Here is an 18,082-nt window from a genome sequence, read left to right as displayed (position 1 = left end):
CATACTAGTGACTGTAATTACTGCTACTTACGCGTTGCACCGTTGTTGATGTAAACGCTGATCGTTTTCAGCAGATCCTTACACTCCTCCGGTGCATTGTTAATGTAGTTCACATCGTAGTACGTGTGATTGCATCCCAAATTAACGTACTCCCGATGCCGTACCTCGGCCTGATGGGAGCCCTGCAAAATTGGTGTAATTTCGATGCGCGGTATCAACACGATCGAATCGATCAAGATCTGCGCGGTCGGATTATCTTCGTACGGTTCGTGACGTTGGAAGGACACAATAAACTTGTAAGTTTTGCCACTCTCCAGACAAATGTCGTGCAGCGCAATAGCGCTCGTTTCGTACTCGGACAGTGTCGTAGTGATATCGCGCTCGTAGCTAGGATGTGAGTTGGCACACGGACCCTCGGGATTGTACACTTCTGGCCGGATCACGGTCATGCGCACATTCTCCCAGTCGCCCTTCATCTGCGGCTGGTAGCGTACCATCACGTCGTAATTCATCGTTTTCGGGATGTCGTCCACGGAGAACTTCAGCGTGGTACCTTCCGTCGCGCGGATGAAGCCGGGTCCAGTAAAGTCGGCGTCCCGATCGTTTGCTCGTTCGCGCACGACAACCGAACAGTTTTGCTGTGAATGGAAGTTAGAGGATTGTATGAGATATTTTGTAATCTTACTTGGAAGAATTCTAGTATAACTTACCCCTCCGCCAGATTCGCAGAACTAATGAGAAAATTAAAATTTAAAAAAAAATTAGTTTACATTGTTCATTAATGCATCTGCCGTTGTGTTACTCACAGTTGAAGGAATTTCAGCCTCCAGAATGCGATGCAACGTCGGTATGAAGTAGTGTTGCTTCGCTTCACTGCAATCCCGTCCCTGCATGTGTGGCCTACAACGGCACTGGCCGGTTATCACGTCGCAGCTATTATCCAGCGATCCTCCCGGATGACAATTGCACGGCGTACAACCCTCCAGGCTGTCCGACAGTCCGTACGTTTCCGGCATGCACTGGTTACAGTCGCGTCCCGTGACCAGCCGCTTGCAGATACACTCGCCAGTGTACACATTGCAGCCCGAATTGTTGACCGTACCAAGCGTGTTACAGGTACACGGTTGGCAACCTTCCGGATTATTTTCGTCAAAGTTCCAGAATCCTTCCCGGCAGTGATCACACCGACGTCCGTTCACATTGCGCTTACAGTGACAGGCACCGGCCACGATACCATTCTCTTCGTCCGCGATCGAGTCGCAAATGCCATCGTCCAGCGAGCCACGAGGGTCACAATCGCAAGGTTTGCACACGTACGGGCTCTGGATATCTTCATTCGGATCGCGATAGTAGAATGGTGCACACTCTTCACAGTGGTAGCCTTGCGTGTTGTGCTGGCAGTTGTCGCACACACCGCCACTGACACGCCCCGAGTGTTCGTATACGGCCTGGTCGAAGTGGCAGCTAGTCGCATGGTTGTTACAGTTACACTCTACGGGAGAGAGAGAGAGTAAAAATATTCATTAAATTAAACTAATTTAAATGATCTAAAAGCTATTGAACGGTTGTCCTTACTTTTGCAAGCGTTGGTCTGTTTGCCAAGTGCCGGTTTCCACGGTAGATCATTGAAAAAGTCCTCACACTCTTCACAGTTCAAACCCTTCGTGTTATGCGTACACTCGCACCGTCCGTGCACCATGTCCACCGTATTCCGTACACCTTCCAGTGGCAAACAACGGGAGGCATGACCGTAGCAAGAGCAAGAACCACGCACTATCATGTTCGAGATGGCGTAGTAGTACTTCTCCTGTATCTCATCCCGATCATCCAGCAGATTGTCTCCCAGCGAATGCAGCTTGGTAAAGTTAACACGCAGGTTCGTCATCTTCAGCATGTTCTGCACATGTTCGGCGTACGGGTTTTCGATGTTCATGTTCGGTGGCAGCACACGGTAGATCACCTCACCATTCTTCGACGGTTCTACGCCCGAGTACCGGTGATCACAGATCACGTCCGTAATGTTCCGTGCGATTAGTGGTGCGTGCGGGAACGATTCCCGGCAGCTGTGGGCGAAGTACTTGTACACGTGCCAGGTTTTGCCGAAATCGTACGAACGCTCGATCAGCATCGCTGCCGGACGGAACGTCGCAAACACGATAATCAGATGGGTAAAGTGGAACTCTGCCTCCAGGTCGAGCTGGATGGTGACATTTTCACGCCCGTTCTCCGACTGCCACCAGGTTTGTTCGACGGTACTGTATAGCGATAGGAAGTTAAGTCAAGAACGGCTCCAATTGCATAAAATCTTACAGAAACTATGAAACATTTCTTAACGATCATTTGTATGTATTATTAGCTATTACTTTTTCGAAAAGCGGCAGATAAATAAATTGCATCCATTTTTCTGACATCATCATTTACAAAACAGTATGTACAATCTGTTAATGTAATGTTCGTTCGAACGGATGATGTCACGAACCGTATTATTTGCGAACGATCATCTAGTGAGACCGACAGAAATACCACATATCGATACGCACAGACCAGCAGCAGATGTGCCGATCGGATGGATGGTTTTTTTTTTTGTCGTCGTTAAATTTGGACAACTTCTTGGCCAACTATTGCTTCTGACGATGGGTGGAACTGGCCGTATGTTTGTGTGCTAACATTTATTTGCACACCATGTTTGCATTCGCGGCCAGTGTTTGTTTATTCCCGACTGAAGCCATGGGGCTGTGAGACAACGGAAAACAAACTGAGTACATTCTATCTTATCTGTACCGCATGGTGCACAGGCTGTTGCATTGCATAAATTTTTCAGATGCAAGATGAAAGCTTCACTCCATCTTCAAAAACTATTTGGATTTTGCGGAACTTACAGCGGAGATGATTTTATACGGCAAACATTGAATATTGCCAAAATGCTCCACCTAAACCAATCGTACCTACCCTGGTTGCATTTTGTAGATGATCTGACCAATCCGATGGTTGCGCATCGGATCGTTCTCGGTTTCGCGGCGTGTATCGCAGAGGAAGCATTTCTTCTCCTCAAGATGGGACACGATGCAGTAACGTTCCGATCGTACCGTACCGCAGGTGGACGATGCTTCTAGCCGGTTCTCACGTCCTATCAGCAGATTGCCCGTAGCCGGATAGCAAGAGCTCTGCTCACACGGATGTACACGATGGATCGGTGGTCTGCTGGCTACTGTTGGTGATCATTTTCATTATCAGCGACAACACACCCCGTCGTCAGGCAGGGAAAGCAGAACGATAACGAGAGTGTGGAAAGAAAACGAGCATGTATATTAGTTTGGTTACGGGTAGAAGATCGTGTACAGTTAAATTTAGAACCAGTTCCTAAGGAAACCATTCACCCAACTAAGCAACGATCTGGAAACGGGCGAAAGGGAATGTTGCACATGTGGTGGATATGCAAGAAGCGGAACACCCGGGTAACACCATACACTACGGAACGGGGAAGCACGAAAATCTGGAAGCACGTTCTGTAAACAACTCCCATTCGCAGCGGCTGCGGCGAGAAGTTTATCTTCATTCACAGAACCCAGAACCATCCAAAACCGGGCGGACAGATGAGACATGGCACGGTTGCTACTTGAGAAGGTGGAGTCGTTTTAGCATCAGCAGAACCACCATCACCAAGGCTGGAGACTGCGATGATCCTAATTTTTCGTTTACAGAGAGCAAAAGCGTATAATCTACGGAATCTAATGACATCTCCTACCGAGTTGCCAATTGCTTGTTAACGTTCAACCAGATTTGATGTGTGTTATTTTTGAGTGCTGCTAAAAACTGGCATTCAGATCACTCTTTGGAAGGATTAGTTGCTTACTGGCACACTAGTGTTAGTTGAGATTGGTATGAAACGTGCACCATGTGTTTACTCCGCATCTGAGGAGGGTTTAGCAATGCGTCTCGGCAAACTATGATGTAATGCGAACCGAGCTACCGCGCATCGAGTCTCGGCGAAGGCCATCATTAGAAGCTTCACTGCTGCAGACACAGACCAACGGAAGAAGGGGAACCCGTACACATTAACCCGGGGTATGAGGAGATAACGAGTACGCTCGGTCACTCGGTTGAGAATACACATTCCAGGTTATATGTCTGGAGGTTTTTTTTTTTTTTTGTTGGGGAGATTTTTGGATAGGACGTATCAATATTCGTAGTCGTAATTAGATAACCTCCTGCACGCTGCTGCCATGGCCGATGAATTTGATGCTGTTGAAAGTTACGATACTGTTGAGATTCATGCATCTGTCGACGATGGTGATGGTACGTCCGGTAGGAAACCTTCTGCACTGCTGCATCTTCGAACCGTACCGGTGACAAACTTCCAGGCGGATAGAAAATCGAATTGTACTTGTTATAGTTGATGTGATTGTTAATCATGCCGGTGTACTGAAGATTCGGGTACAGATCGCCCGGTAGTGGTTCATCCTCGTCGGTAAACTCCATCGATTCACCATCATCGATCGGTTGTTGGTCACCGCGCAGCACTACCGGAGCGGTTGTTGTGATAGTGTTGCTGCTGGTAGGTTCTGCCGCTACCACCGAGGGAACTGCTTAAATATTTCACACGCCATTCGTACAAACGGGCAAATAATGTGATGAGTGGTGAGCGTAAAATGGTAGTTACGTGTATGACTGATAACAATGCGCTTATATGTAGCGCTTTTAGTGTAATGTGAGTTGAGTGTAGAACGAAATCATGCTTCAACAGGTTAGAACACAACAAATTGTACTAAATGAGGCAATCGTCACATCACACAAATTCCAGTATTATCAATGCGCCAAACGCTGTTAGAAGCTCAGAAGAGCAGCGCATCAAAAATCAATTTTTGCTAACATACTTACATCGGTCTCTGCCGCCATATGGTCGACGTTGTGCATTGCTACTTAAGATTAGACCTGGATAAAATGAAAAACGAAACAGAGTTGCATTACCGATCGATCGAGACTCGAGAACTTCCCAATTGGGACGGCTTCCAGATACTTACTATGGAAAATAAATAAGTTAATAACTACGTATGCTATACATGACGATCCTATTTTGGCCATCGCTGCCGCGGCCAGCTATACATGAGTAGGACGTTAATATAACGTCCCTAATCTGAAAATAAAAAGCAATAGCAAAAGTAAAATACAGGAATTAATGCCTGCTCGCCTGTTTGGAGAGATTGAAAACTTTTACATTAATTCCCCGTTTCTTGAACCGTTCTCGCACAGTACAGTTCGTACTCGCGTACTGCACCACCCTGTAGCGATAGTGAACCGCGTGTTCGTATCCGGTGATAAGAAAGTCTGTGTCGTTCTGATGCTGTTCTGGTGCTGTTGTGATAGAACAGTTCCTTGTTGTTTTTTTTTCTTCTCTCGCTCTCTCTATGTTAGGTCTCTATGGCTCTATGCACAAGAAATATGTCAGATTTCTTTAAGGTTCCCATCCCGGAGTACGGCGATAATAGCAAGGAACGAAACTCTCCGACTCCCCTCGCTAACTAGCAGTGGAAATGTTAGTAATATCGTGAGCAACTAATAACCGTGGCATATGCATGCGCCCCATGCATGGTGAATGTTTGTTCGTGTTCTCGTCCGCCGTTTGTAGTCCGTTGAACTGGCCCGCTAAAACTACACAAGCTCTCGCACGCGAAGATAAATAGCCATGTTTGCTGACTTTTGCTTTATCGAAATGATAGAAAAGGGGCCAAATGAATGGGGAGCCTGTTTTGGTTGAGGTATGAAGCGACTTGTGGAAGACGAGTCGTATTCGATGGCAGCAGTTATAAAACAATAAAAGCTTAATTTACAAGATCTCCTGTACCTCCTATCATAATGATGTAAGATTTGGATGTCTGATTAGAAACATTTGGAAAGCAAGAGAGTATCCTAAACGAATATCTTTGCAAAATTTCCTCATTCTTGGCTTAAGTGGGCTTGATAGTGAATTCTCACTACGGGCGAACGGTCCCGGATTGGATTTTAATCCCGGTCCTGCTGTGTTAACACCGGCGCCATTAACGCCTCACCACCCGCAGGCCGAGGGGTCTAATTAATCAGATGAATTAGGAGAGCACGAAAAGCGAAGGAATTGGCCATCACCGTTAAACTTCAGTATGTTTTCCACTTCTTGTCGTAACTGACACCAATTTACACAAACTACATTCTTAAGCAAATGTATGTAATGCAACGAATAACCCTCAAAAGGTGCAAAAACACTTCATGTCCGCTTGGCAACTCCATTAGCACTGAATGCACTCGAACGGGGTTGAATTTTTGCCAGTATTTAGAACAATTTTCATTCATTAGCAGCGTTGAATGAATTGTGAACGTTGCACAGCTGTCTTATCTTTCACTGCTACCCGCCGTATATTTGTTTCTTTTATCTAAAGCGAAGAACTTGTAGAAGAGCACAATGCATACAAAGTTCTCATGTTTTAGAGTGGAGAAAAAATTCTCAACCAAATGAAAAATCTCCTTTGATGGAGGGAATAATCAGTGCAATCGAGGGTATGCAGCGGAAACGGTGTGATGGGGTACGGTGCAAACGCAGTGTACATCAACCGAACAGCATTGCAACATTTTTGCATCGCTTGCATTTTTAATGAGCCTCGTCAGGACGGATTCCGTTTTGTGCCGTCCCGGTAAGCACACAGTGTATCAGGCAGAACTTCCGGCAGATTTGTATCGCCGCTTGGACACGAAATTAAGCAGTCCGATGCTTTATACCAATTAAACTACACAAGATCACGGGTACCGGTGCTTGTTGAAATAGCAGACGATCGTGGGATATTAAGGGAATGAGAGTACATTTGTTTTCTAGCGAGCAAGGTCGTAATAAAAGTGACAATTTTCAAGGTTCTTGATGATGACGCCATCAAAACTTGTTAAAGGTTTGTAGTTTACTTCATATTTTCCGAACATATGTGCGTTGATGCCATGAAATTTCTGCACCCAAAAAAAGGCACGTGGTATACATTAGACAGCATAAATTCGAGCCTTTCCTTCGCGAGATCGTTAACCAGCCAGGCGGAAGATATAACATGAACCGAGCAAAGAATGCTTGCCAGATGGAAAGAATATCTTTTCCACCCAAAATGGGGAACTTTGGAAACAAGTTCCATTGGGAACTTGCTCCCGCGACTTCCTCCAAAAAAGGAAGACTGGTTCCTAACGGCGTCTTGGTGCGAGCCCTTGCCGCCTACAATATAATACACGATCGTGGTCCTAAGAAACTCTACCTCAAGATGCAGGAATTCACTTACTGTTCAACATGCAATGGTGTCCCAACTACTCATAAGCGGCAATTAGTATTACCGGCAAAGCAAATGCAGGCAACACACTCTCGATGGCACAAATGCGTCACGACGGTGCAACCGTAGCTTATTTCCCAAAACGGGGAACCTTTTTCGCAGCAAACACACGTAGCAGCTTACGCACACTTCAGGCTAGTAGTACTTCACTTCACTTAACACACTTGCTACTCACTGCTGCGAAGAAAAAGGGGCAACACACAATGAATTAGATAAAACACTGTTTTCTGAATGAATTCCATAATATTTCCCCGAACTATAAACGATATCCACTCCACATCGAACCACGAATCTGGCTCGCCCCTTCCTCGGTACACTGTAAAATCGGCAAAGATCGCGTTGCACCAAAATTTTAGCTGAACGATGCACTTTCAACCACACGTGAAGTCAGCGAATTGTTGTAGTCTCACGGTAGCACAAAAGAAAATAAACATTAAAAAAACGCATCTTATCATGGTCGTGTCTGACGCACCGCTACATTCCCCGTTACATCCTGCACTTTCCCAAACTATCCCACAAATGCATCACACACGGCGTGGATCTGGAAATGCTCTTCTGCTGTGTCCGAATTTGTCTAACTTTCCCGTACGGAATGGCGGAGCATTTGGGAGCCACATATCTGGGTGTGCGCGCGCGCGCCTGTTGGAATCCGCTGATGCTGCAGCAATCCAAACTGGTGACGACAGACAACACGGGTCGCTGTGGCGCGGCAGAAGATCAACACCGATTTCGTCGTCGTCGTCGTCGAGCACATCATGCGTTCTTGCCTTTGCTACCTAGAGCCATGTGTGTTGAATACATAAAACACTGCGAAGCATAACTTTCAACATAAGTTTGTGTGCCAGAGCGAGAAAGGATCTTCGAGCAAAGATGGATGAGATTCGGGAAATGCAGCAGCAGCCGTGATTTTAAGAGGTGTTTTCGTCTCTCACATCTTCTTGCAGCGCACTCTGTGGGTTAGCCTGTGTGGTTAGCCTCACTCGTTCTATCACTCGCATTTAATATCTGATCCACTCGCACGCACTGTCTCACTCGCACGCACCCGCCGTCTGCTCTTTGCTCACGATTGTATGCAGAAAAGCATATTTTTCTTGATGTAAAATCGATATTTTCTTCTTTACAAGAAACATCGACTTTCATGTTACATCCAAGGGACAAAACTCGATCCAGAACAAGCAAATCTTTTTCCCTGCTGTTCGCACTAGCACCACAAACACTCTTCTATTTCTGAATCTATCCCAAGTGCAGACGGAGTGCGCTAAACGGAGATGGCTCGATCACTTTACCATCCGCCCTATGTAAAATGCACTTCACTCTCACAGAAACAGCGGATCACAACAACTCCCAATGGGCAGTGGGCGACGGTGCACAAAACTGTGCCCAGGTTGCCAAAATGTCAGAAAACAAATCTCCCACCAGAAGTGTTTAGCCACCTACAAAGGCGAAGCAAACCGTCCACGGAACGCACGGACGCGTCTCAACTGTTCGGACGTGCACGATCGACGCGAGACGTTTCAACTATGATGCGTGAGTTGAGCATAAAGTCCTCACAAACCCGCATACGAACGGCGCGTTCTGTGAGAGCGGGTGGTTGCGTGTATGCTCTCCTACAGTCAGAGAAACGATCGGCTCACGATCAGCGCGTGGATTGGTGTGCGTGATATCCGATGCAGCTCAGCTCCAGTTGACACATTTTTCCTAAGCATTACTTTATGCTGTGGAACAGCATTTGATTTATGCTGTCTTGGCGTTCTGTTGCGAACTTGAATTTAGTTCATAGATTTTATTTTGTCTCCAGAGTCGATCTTTCACGCATCTGTCTGACACATAGCTTGTAGAAACTCGCAAAACCACTAACACTGGTGTGCAGAAATTCTTATCACAACGTTTGGCCGGCGGAAAATATGTTGTTGAAGAACGTATGGAAGGTTTCCTGTTTCCTTCTTTACGGTTCGCAACTTATCAGCTCTGCGCGTACATTGTAGACGGTAAATTGGTAAGAAAGGAAGGGACTGAGGCTGGAGTGGTCCGCGTAGCTTAAGTGAGCCTTACCCTAACCGATAACCCCTACACCAGACCAGGGACCGGGTGTGTGAGTGTTCTAGTCTTTTTCCTACGAGGAACCGAATTCCTGACAGGAAGGTGGCAGGTGATTTTACTAAAATGTTACTTTTTCAAATTTAATTTTTTCCAGCTTTTCTTGACCCTATGTCTACGCATGGGCAAATTTTTAACACAATTTTGTCAGCAAGCCACCCAGCTAAAAGCAACGTTTAGGTTGCGGGCCTCCAGAGATTTAAAAATGACAATTTCAGGTTCGCTTAAGTGAGTGCTTGGGAAATTTTCTTGTTTTGAAATCGCTTTTTCGAGAAGCGCATATACAAGCTACAAGCTACAAGCTACACGAGGCAATGGAGAAAAGGCTGAAAAATCTGCGAAACTGTCAAAAAATCAGAGATTTTTTGACAATTTCGCATCGATTTCAACAGTTTGAAATTTCTCGTGGCCCGGGGCATTTAGATTTTAGCTAGTTATTGCAATCCTTGGATTGCTTCTGCTGTTGTAGTACACTAAAACCTTAAGAATTCTTGACCTTTTTTGTATTCCTAAACTTAAAGCTGTTCCTATTTAGCTAAAGCTGAATAATCAATTATTTATTGCCAAAACTAATCCTGCGATTTCTTCTTTTGATAAAATTCAACTTACACATGAAATTAATATTTTTACATTATTATTTCGAGACGGACAGCCTGGCCGTATTGCTTTGAAAATAAATTTCAATGTTTCGAATGTATCACAACGGAGTTCAAATTGTCCAATTCCAGCTAACTGGCTACAAAAATGATTTTCATCAACCTAATAATAGTGCTACTCTGCCCAATTATTACTTCATCTTAGAACTACGTCATCCAGACCACGATAACCTTTGGTAAAATCAAAAGAAAAACTATCACCACATGCTAGGCTAGCTGCACAGTTTTTACAATCATCGTAGACTAAGAAACAGTGGAATTTTTGTTCATCCACGTACTAACCACCAACACTACCAACCTAAAAGGGGCAACACAGAACAGATCTTGGTACCCAAGAACTTCTTATCATTGGCTTAAACCTCTGAGTGGGTTATCAGCGACTGCTAGCACGTTTCCGTTAGCTCAGCATTCATTCATTACTGGAGGCCTAACAATAAGAAAGATGCTAAGAGTAGCATAAAATTAAGCTTTTTATACTTGCCAGGAGGATTTTAATTTAACTAAAAATAAATAAAAATTCAACCATGTGATATATGTATATGCAAAAAAAGATTAAAAACTTTAGTACAAATTCAAGCCGAAAGCAAACTACCAACACGGGATTACATCATCATTGATACATTTCTATCAAAACTGGCATTAATTTATTTAAACTCTACGTTCAACAATAGACAGAAGACAAAAAGCGGTCGTATTGCTCGAATTGATTGTGTTGTGAGGCTCATTTTCGTCGGTTTTCCGTTACACTCGCGTCGTAGTATTGCACTTCCTCATTCATGATAACATGACAGAAATTGGTTGGCTCGTATCAGTGTGTTCGAAATTTACAGCATGATTCCCTCGAACCTCCGTTTCCTCCCAGGGCCACCGGCAAAGTTGGCGACCGCCATCGCCATCCGATGTTTCGCTTCCTGTGCGCCTGTACATAAAAAAAAAATGGTTGGTTAATTGGATCTTTGATTTGTGAAAGCATTGGATCAGGAACTTGTGAACTTTACCAGAATATCCACGCGATAGTCCAAAGTCTACCGTTCGTTTGGAGCTTGATTGGGTAGGAAAAGAAGCAGAGAAAAAAATTTTAAGGTACTTCGCCGGAATGTTTCACCACTTTCACAATGGCATGTAGGACATACTTTTCTAGCTCATCCTTGGCTCGTAACATCGTGTGTCCATATCGTGCAATTAGATCAATCAGTACATCGTCGGGCTGTTCTTTCATCTCCTGTTTGTAGCCTCGGTAGCTGCGAAGAAGTTAAATATTTTGTTGCTCAATTTTGCTGAATCACTCTGAATTCGGTTGGAAATGTTTCTATTATACCTGAGGGCAGATGTGGTGTCGATTGTAGAGGTGAAAACTAGCAATAAAATCGTCAACGCGATGGCCGAAGCCCATGACATTTCGCTAATCTTGCGTACTGGAAAGAAAATGGAATATGAATTGGGTAAAGTAAAATGATCATACGAATTGTACTAAAAATTGGTACAAATTTTACGCAAATGTGCATTACGTAAAAAAATAATTATGAGAAGAAGAATTAGGAATGGAGGACTTCAGTGATAAATTGGATTTAACAACGCCAATCTTGTTCAGGATCTATAGATGGAAGTCGCAAAACGGATGTCTGTATTAAGGATGCAGAACACAAATTCAACCAGGGTCTCGATTTAACAGTCATACGTGACTATGTATTTGCAGTTTGCCTTTTTCTCAAGAAGTAGGGAAATATTCTTAAAGTTCAATAGGATTTGTGAGGAAAAATACTCTTACTCTTACTTAAATTAACTGATAATTCTATAACAACATAACTAATGTAATAAAAAAATGCTGCTGAAAGTTATGATCGCTGGGAAATAGTATTTTTATTCGCGAATAACACTTTCTATTGGATACAGCATTGATATGCATGAAAAAAATAGTTTTTCTCTTGCTAAATTTTCAGCAAATACATATAATGGTTCAGCAATTTTTTTAAACATTCAATGCAACAACATAACTGCAGAAGCATTCCCCATTTTAATATTTATTCCAATCCGTTATTGAAGACGATGCTATAAATTCAAACATGCTATAATATGTGTTGCACACAGTGCCTCCCAACGGCATTTTGATAATTATTCTCCAGGAGGGGAAAGGTTTTTTTTGTATTGATTTCGATTAAAATATGTTTTCATAACATATTTTATGATTGCAAAAACATTATTTACATATTTTACAATATTTTGCACATCCTATGACCAAAAGCAAACGCTCATAGGATGTGTAAAATATTTTAATCATAATTTTAACTCCATTCGGCACGAGGAAGCAAACGGAATTGGAGGGGTTTTTAAAGAAATAAAGATATTTTTTCATAAACAGATAATTTAACCTGTTTGAAATCGCCAACGTTCTACACACAATCGGTTTTGGTTCAATTTTCCGATGAATTTTACCATAATCTTCCCATACGTCATGTAATCCGCATGACCTTTGATTATCTCACCGTGTTACACGGTGCCGCGAAGTGTTTTTGCGCAATCCCCAAACCACGTGAGTTACATACACATTGTACGTGCATCCGAGTAATGTTGGTTCCAAAGATGTCTTTTTTGTTCACTGCACCAAGAAAAAGAATGCTACCTCTACAATGTCACAAACCAGGAAACATTGTACAACATTCGACATAAAAATGACGATCACTTACAAATGTTTCAGGAGTCGAGATCTTTATTCTTGATGTTCGTTTTTTTATTAATGTTGCATACATGTACCACTAATTGTCTCATTGTTTTGTTTGTTTGTCTTTGCCTAACACGATTAAAATAGAGTTTTCAAACCTTTTTTCTGTTTTTTTTCCCGGCACAGGGTGAGAGCACGGGACTTTATTAGTGGATTAATTTGTTTCACCCACCGCTGCCAGCAAGTTTCCTGCGCTGCTTCTGTGTGTATATATGCATTGGAAAGAAATTTAGTTAGTAGCAATTATGTTTGCCGATACCTTACCAACTAATATTATCTTCCGTGTCACACTTTTTTCTCTTTGCACACCATCAACTTTTACCCGACGCCCCCTCGGTGTTGATGGTGTGTGAATAATATTAAGTTCTTTTGCTTGAAACAGTGTGCCCCTCCTGCTTTATTTTTCACGTAGGAAATACGAACTATTGCGTGAATTTTTGTTTTATTGTTGTTTCGTTCTGTGATCAGTGAACCAGTTAGTTTTAGTAGTTTGTCATGTTTTCGTGAGCAACGTCATTATGCGATCACAATACACGATCGCACATTTCCTGTATGGTAGAAGTACTGTCCTGTTGTAAATGCCTTCCATTTGCTGCTGCTGGTTTTCGTGTTCTGTGACGCGATGATACCCACACGATAGTCTTCAACCAGTGTCTTCACCGGCAAAGTAATATATATATATATATATATATATATATATATATATATATATATATATATGTATCTCTGTATCATCATCCCTTCTTCCTAAATCTTACGGCAACGTGCGCCAACGTACAGCAAATGCACACGCGCGCTCGTGTCGGACGATCGGATCTCGTTTTTCTTGTCGTTTTTTGCTGCTATTTTTGAAACGACAGCGACCGTGTCCGTATTCCTATCCCGAGCGAAAGTGAATTTTCCCAGTGCCAACGCGCACAACATTCACACATACACAGGCGCAATTTGAATTTTAAAAGTGTGTGAAAGAAAAACTCAAGGAAACCATCGCAACCCCATCCTCTTCTACTAACAGTGTTTTCCAACAATTCAAACCGGCTTTAGACTACACTTAAACAAAGTTGTTTTATTACTTAAGGGCATAATGCAGTACATAAGATGTTGCTTTTGTTTTCGCAAGTTTGATTATTCTTCTTGGGGATCGGGATCGTTTCGTATTAGTGGCCACGTGCTACCCCTTCTTTTAAAGAACACTTAAAGATGAAAAATATTGCTCTCCTATGTGTGTGTGTGTGTGTGTGTGTGTGTGTGTGTGTGTGTGTGTGTGTGTGTGTATTATGTGTAAAGTTACTATTTCCCTTAGCGTCTCAAAGAACAACCCACCAGAGCCAGTAACAATTGTAAAGCCCGCGGGCTAAATAATTCACAACATCTTCCTGAATTCTTCTCCCGCGGATTTCAAAATCCAAACTGTTTACTGCATGCGAAAAACAAACACAGCAGCGAAAATGATTAAAATTAACTTAAGAAAATTGTCACATAAGAATGAAAGTGTCCGGCCCCAACGATCGCGATTCTTTACAATCAGTTCATCTTCCACAACACACACAAACACCCACATCAAAACGTGTTCGTTTTTCGTTGTGCTGTTCCGCATGATTTCTTCGATTGATGACCGCGTACCGTACCAGCAAGAGCTCGCGCAGTCCTATGGTATTGTGTGTATGTATATTTTGACGTGTTCAGTTAGAGTTCCCTTATCATAAGTTTTCTTTTTGCGGTCACTATCTTGCCTCTACTATCTCATCAGGAAGTGTGCAAACCTGGCGCGCGGCTCTTGTTTATATTGATATACTCATGTATTATTCAATACTCTGTTTAGTGTGTTTTCACAAATCTTTCAGCCATGATCAGCAGCAAAATTACATCAGTAGTGTACAGACAAAGTTTGCCCCAGTTATGTTCATGTGTTCACATTGCCAGCTCTTTTCTTCAAGTAGTAAAACGAATTCATCCCCCATCCTGATAAGATTAATTGAGAACGACCTCGGCTAGTATGTGTGTTAAAAGACTGTTTCACTTTGGGGTCCGTTTAAGGCGAAAATAAAACATCCGGAAAGCGGGAAGGCGTAACATGAATTTGAATATGATTCGAATGAGCTAAGAAAATTCGTAACACCACAGTTGAAGAAAGGGGTAATTAAGTGACACGTGTGGAGGTTCCACAATATTTCATATTCATGAAACAACACTCTAAAGTACAGCAGAGCAAACTATCATTGAAGAGCCACAGGATTTGTGGGCAACATCCTTCTACCCTTATCTTCTTAACTAGCGCATACACACACACACATACACGCGCCCGATCGCAAGATCATATCGACCCACATGGGAGGATACATCTTCCGGAAAGACTTTCAAATAAAAAAAAGCTAAAACAAATAAAAAGAAACAAAACCGACGACTTTTGGGATGGTGTGTTCGAGGTGAATTGATATTTGTTCCGTTTCTTATTATGGATGGCCCTGCCATTAACATTCTCATGCTTCTTAATCACTCGCTCCTGTGCTCCAGTTGCTGCTGCAGATGTTGTGTGGTAGAGAGAGAGTACGACGGTCATAGGCTTTTGATCGTCCTTAATCTCAATGCATTCTCTACATGACTTCCTGAACAGGGAACAACACGCAACTTTCCTTAATGCAACCTTGTGTTTTTGTTTACATTTAACTTGCTGCTCTTTTGCTGTATAATGAGAAGGGGGGACTGGGTATTAGAAAATTAACGCACACACGCACACGATAATTAAAGCACTGGCAGCATATTTTCCACGCAAAATTCGTACCTCGTTTCCTCTCTATCTCACTTGAACACTCCTCAGGATATACTAACTTAATCCCTCCAGAAAACATGATTAGGATAGATAATAGGCAAAAATCGGGGGAAAACATTTGAAAAAATAAATCTAGTATTCATTGACTTTCTTCTCCTACCACCTTCGCTCTCTCGTCCTCTTTCTCTCTCTTTCTCTCTCCTCTCTCTCTCTTTCTACTCCTTGTAGTTAACTTGCGTGAGTGAGTGTGTGTGTGTATGTGTGTATACCGTCGGCTAGCAAAACATCTGATCTTGAGGGACGAAGTCGAAAACGGGGCGCCTACCGTTGATCGCGATGTGCGGACCACCATAAAATAAAAAAAAGGTGTCACGTTTTAACCGAGCGACGGGAAGTCATGCTCATCGTCCACCTTCGGTGCAGCCGGTACATGCTGCTTGGCCGATCGTGGATTCGGTCTGCTGTACTTGTTGTTCATGCCACCTTCGTAGTTCCGATCCGGACCACCACCACCACCACCACCCATCGGCGGTCGGTTGTTACGCCGGTTGAAGTCTCGCTGTGGCCGCTCACCACCACCAGCATCACCGCCGTCACCACCATAATGGTTGTTGTATCTGCGGCCACCCTCCTGCTGACCGCCCGATTCCTCACCGCTCCGATAGTTGTCCCCGCCTCCGTATTCACGTCTTCCACCCGGACCACCTTCACGGCCCATACCGCGTCCGCCACCGCCACCACCACGTCCACCGCGTCCACCTCTCGAACGGCCTAAACCACCCCGACGGCTGTCGTTGAAGTGGTACTCAATTTCCAGAAATTGCTTCTTGCCACCACCACCGCCCGACGCTGTCGGTTTGCTGGTCTGAGTGTCGTTTCCATCATCCTCCTCGGCGGCAGCACCACCATCGGCCGCGCCACTCTTCTCCACCACCTTCGGGTTCGATTTTCGGTCCAGTGCAACCATTTTATCCCATTGACTCGAGTCTTCGCCCTCGCCCGCCTTTCGCAGGTTGTACTGTGGCTTCAGTCGGACGGCCGCCTTTTGTGCCTTCCATTCGTCCAGTGTCATTTCCTTGGCCTCGTCGTCCGATTTCGGTGCGCCGGTACCGTCGGCACCTGCCTCCTCGCCCCCATTGCTCACGTTCGTACGTTCCGGGTTTGCTTCCGCGCTCGTGTCCGCATCCTGTGGCTGATAGTCCTGGTCCGGATTGTTCGAGTACTCCTTGGCGTCCTGTTTCGAGCTGCCCCAGTTGTGCGACCCGGCACCATCCCGCTTGTCTACCGCCTTGATACCAGTTTTGTTCGAGCCCGACTGACGGTCCAGTTCACGCTTGCCGCGCCCATCGAACCGCTTCACACCGCCGCCAGCACCGCCGTTCTGCGCGTACGGTTTCCGTTGTCCATCGCCGTCAAAGTCGCGCGGCTTGCGGGGATACTTGTCATCACCACCGCCGGCGCCAACCGTGCCGTTCTTGTTCGGTCCACGCGGGAACTTAGCCCCCGGATTAGTAGTGCCTCGTTGGTTTTCCTGATTGCGGATGTTATCTTTCTGCGTTTCCTTGATGCCCCGTCGTTCGCCACCGCCGCTGCGCTGATTATGTAAATGATTGCCGGTTCCGTTCGTCTGTGCGTGCTTCGAGTCCGAGGCCGATTTGTCCGGATGACGATTTTCGGCACCACGGCCACCGCCACCACCACCACCAGCCTTGTTCTCCTTCTCACCACTCTTCGCGTTCGACTTTGCCTGCTGGGGTGCTGCCGGTGCTGCGGCAGTGGTGGTGGTACCACTCTGCTGCTGCTGCTGCTGCTGCTGCTGCGGCTGCTGTTGCTGCTTTTTCTGCTGCTTCTGTTTACTCTTCAGAATGGCCTCGATCGGATCGCCAGCATCGTCGTCGATGCAAAACAGATCGTAGCGATTCGCCACATTTATTCCGTAGGACGTGTTCTCCATTCTCGCGTGCTACCACTCAGAAGACGAAAGCGAAAAAACGCCGTCTCGGAAGCGGAAAAAGAACCCTGCGACCGATATCACACCAACACACCGATGGCACGCTCGCGGTACCGTGCTACACTACCACACACTCGCTCTCGCACACGCGAGACAACGCACACACACACACACTGGCACACACGCACGGTGCGCTTTTTGGTAGGCGCGCAAGGGAAGAAAACCGCGTGCCCGTCGCCGTTTGATTGCTCGCACACGCGCTCACGCGCTCGCTTTTGCTTTTCAAATAATGTGCGTGCGCTGTATTGGTGTGCTATGAACCACCGCTAAACGAGGTAGGGTTGGTGGTAGTGCCGGCCAGGTATGCTGTGGGCCGTACGTGGGAGGGAGGGAGGCAACAAGGGCACAAAGGGGGTTGCTGCTTTGCCCGATTTCGGTGCGGTCGGGGTCGGGTGTGTGTGTTCACACCACCAACTGCTGCGCTCTGGCTCTAATCTCGCTATTGCTTCACCACCAATACACCATTGCCTCGTTCATACACTCGTGCGCACACGGAAG

At 44.9% G+C, this 18,082-nt stretch overlaps 4 protein-coding genes across 4 annotated transcripts in view; 1 reads left to right on the top strand and 3 right to left on the bottom strand.

Moving 5' to 3' along the window:
* LOC126559640 (laminin subunit beta-1) overlaps positions 1–7,302 on the bottom strand; it is a 379,704-nt gene extending 372,402 nt beyond the window's left edge. Inside the window, exons 1-7 of the mRNA XM_050215810.1 lie at positions 7,284–7,302; positions 5,022–5,134; positions 4,879–4,932; positions 2,950–3,208; positions 1,576–2,255; positions 807–1,492; positions 32–680 (exon numbers count right to left, since the gene is read on the bottom strand). Of these exons, the coding sequence (XP_050071767.1) occupies positions 32–680; positions 807–1,492; positions 1,576–2,255; positions 2,950–3,208; positions 4,879–4,932; positions 5,022–5,082 (2,389 nt within the window). The 5' untranslated portion in view covers positions 5,083–5,134; positions 7,284–7,302. The remainder of the gene's footprint in view (positions 1–31; positions 681–806; positions 1,493–1,575; positions 2,256–2,949; positions 3,209–4,878; positions 4,933–5,021; positions 5,135–7,283) is intronic.
* Positions 1–18,082, top strand: part of LOC126565883 (uncharacterized) — a 482,940-nt gene that overhangs the window by 458,942 nt on the left and 5,916 nt on the right. The gene's annotated exons all lie outside the window — the stretch shown is intronic.
* LOC126565828 (diuretic hormone class 2) lies at positions 10,845–12,538 on the bottom strand. Its single transcript, XM_050223041.1, has 5 exons — positions 12,518–12,538; positions 11,403–11,554; positions 11,218–11,325; positions 11,083–11,126; positions 10,845–11,003 (listed from the first exon to the last, which is right to left on the bottom strand). Exons 1-5 carry the CDS (start codon positions 12,536–12,538, stop codon positions 10,909–10,911), a joined length of 420 nt encoding a protein of 139 aa, XP_050078998.1. The 3' UTR covers positions 10,845–10,908.
* On the bottom strand, positions 15,920–17,597 carry LOC126557720 (RNA-binding protein FUS-like). Its single transcript, XM_050213588.1, has one exon. It carries the CDS (start codon positions 17,525–17,527, stop codon positions 15,950–15,952), a length of 1,578 nt encoding a protein of 525 aa, XP_050069545.1. The 5' UTR covers positions 17,528–17,597; the 3' UTR covers positions 15,920–15,949.

Source organism: Anopheles maculipalpis, chromosome 2RL (assembly GCF_943734695.1).
Source record: "Anopheles maculipalpis chromosome 2RL, idAnoMacuDA_375_x, whole genome shotgun sequence".
Lineage (NCBI taxonomy): Eukaryota > Metazoa > Arthropoda > Insecta > Diptera > Culicidae > Anopheles > Anopheles maculipalpis.
This window is presented reverse-complemented; position numbering and strand designations above follow the sequence as displayed.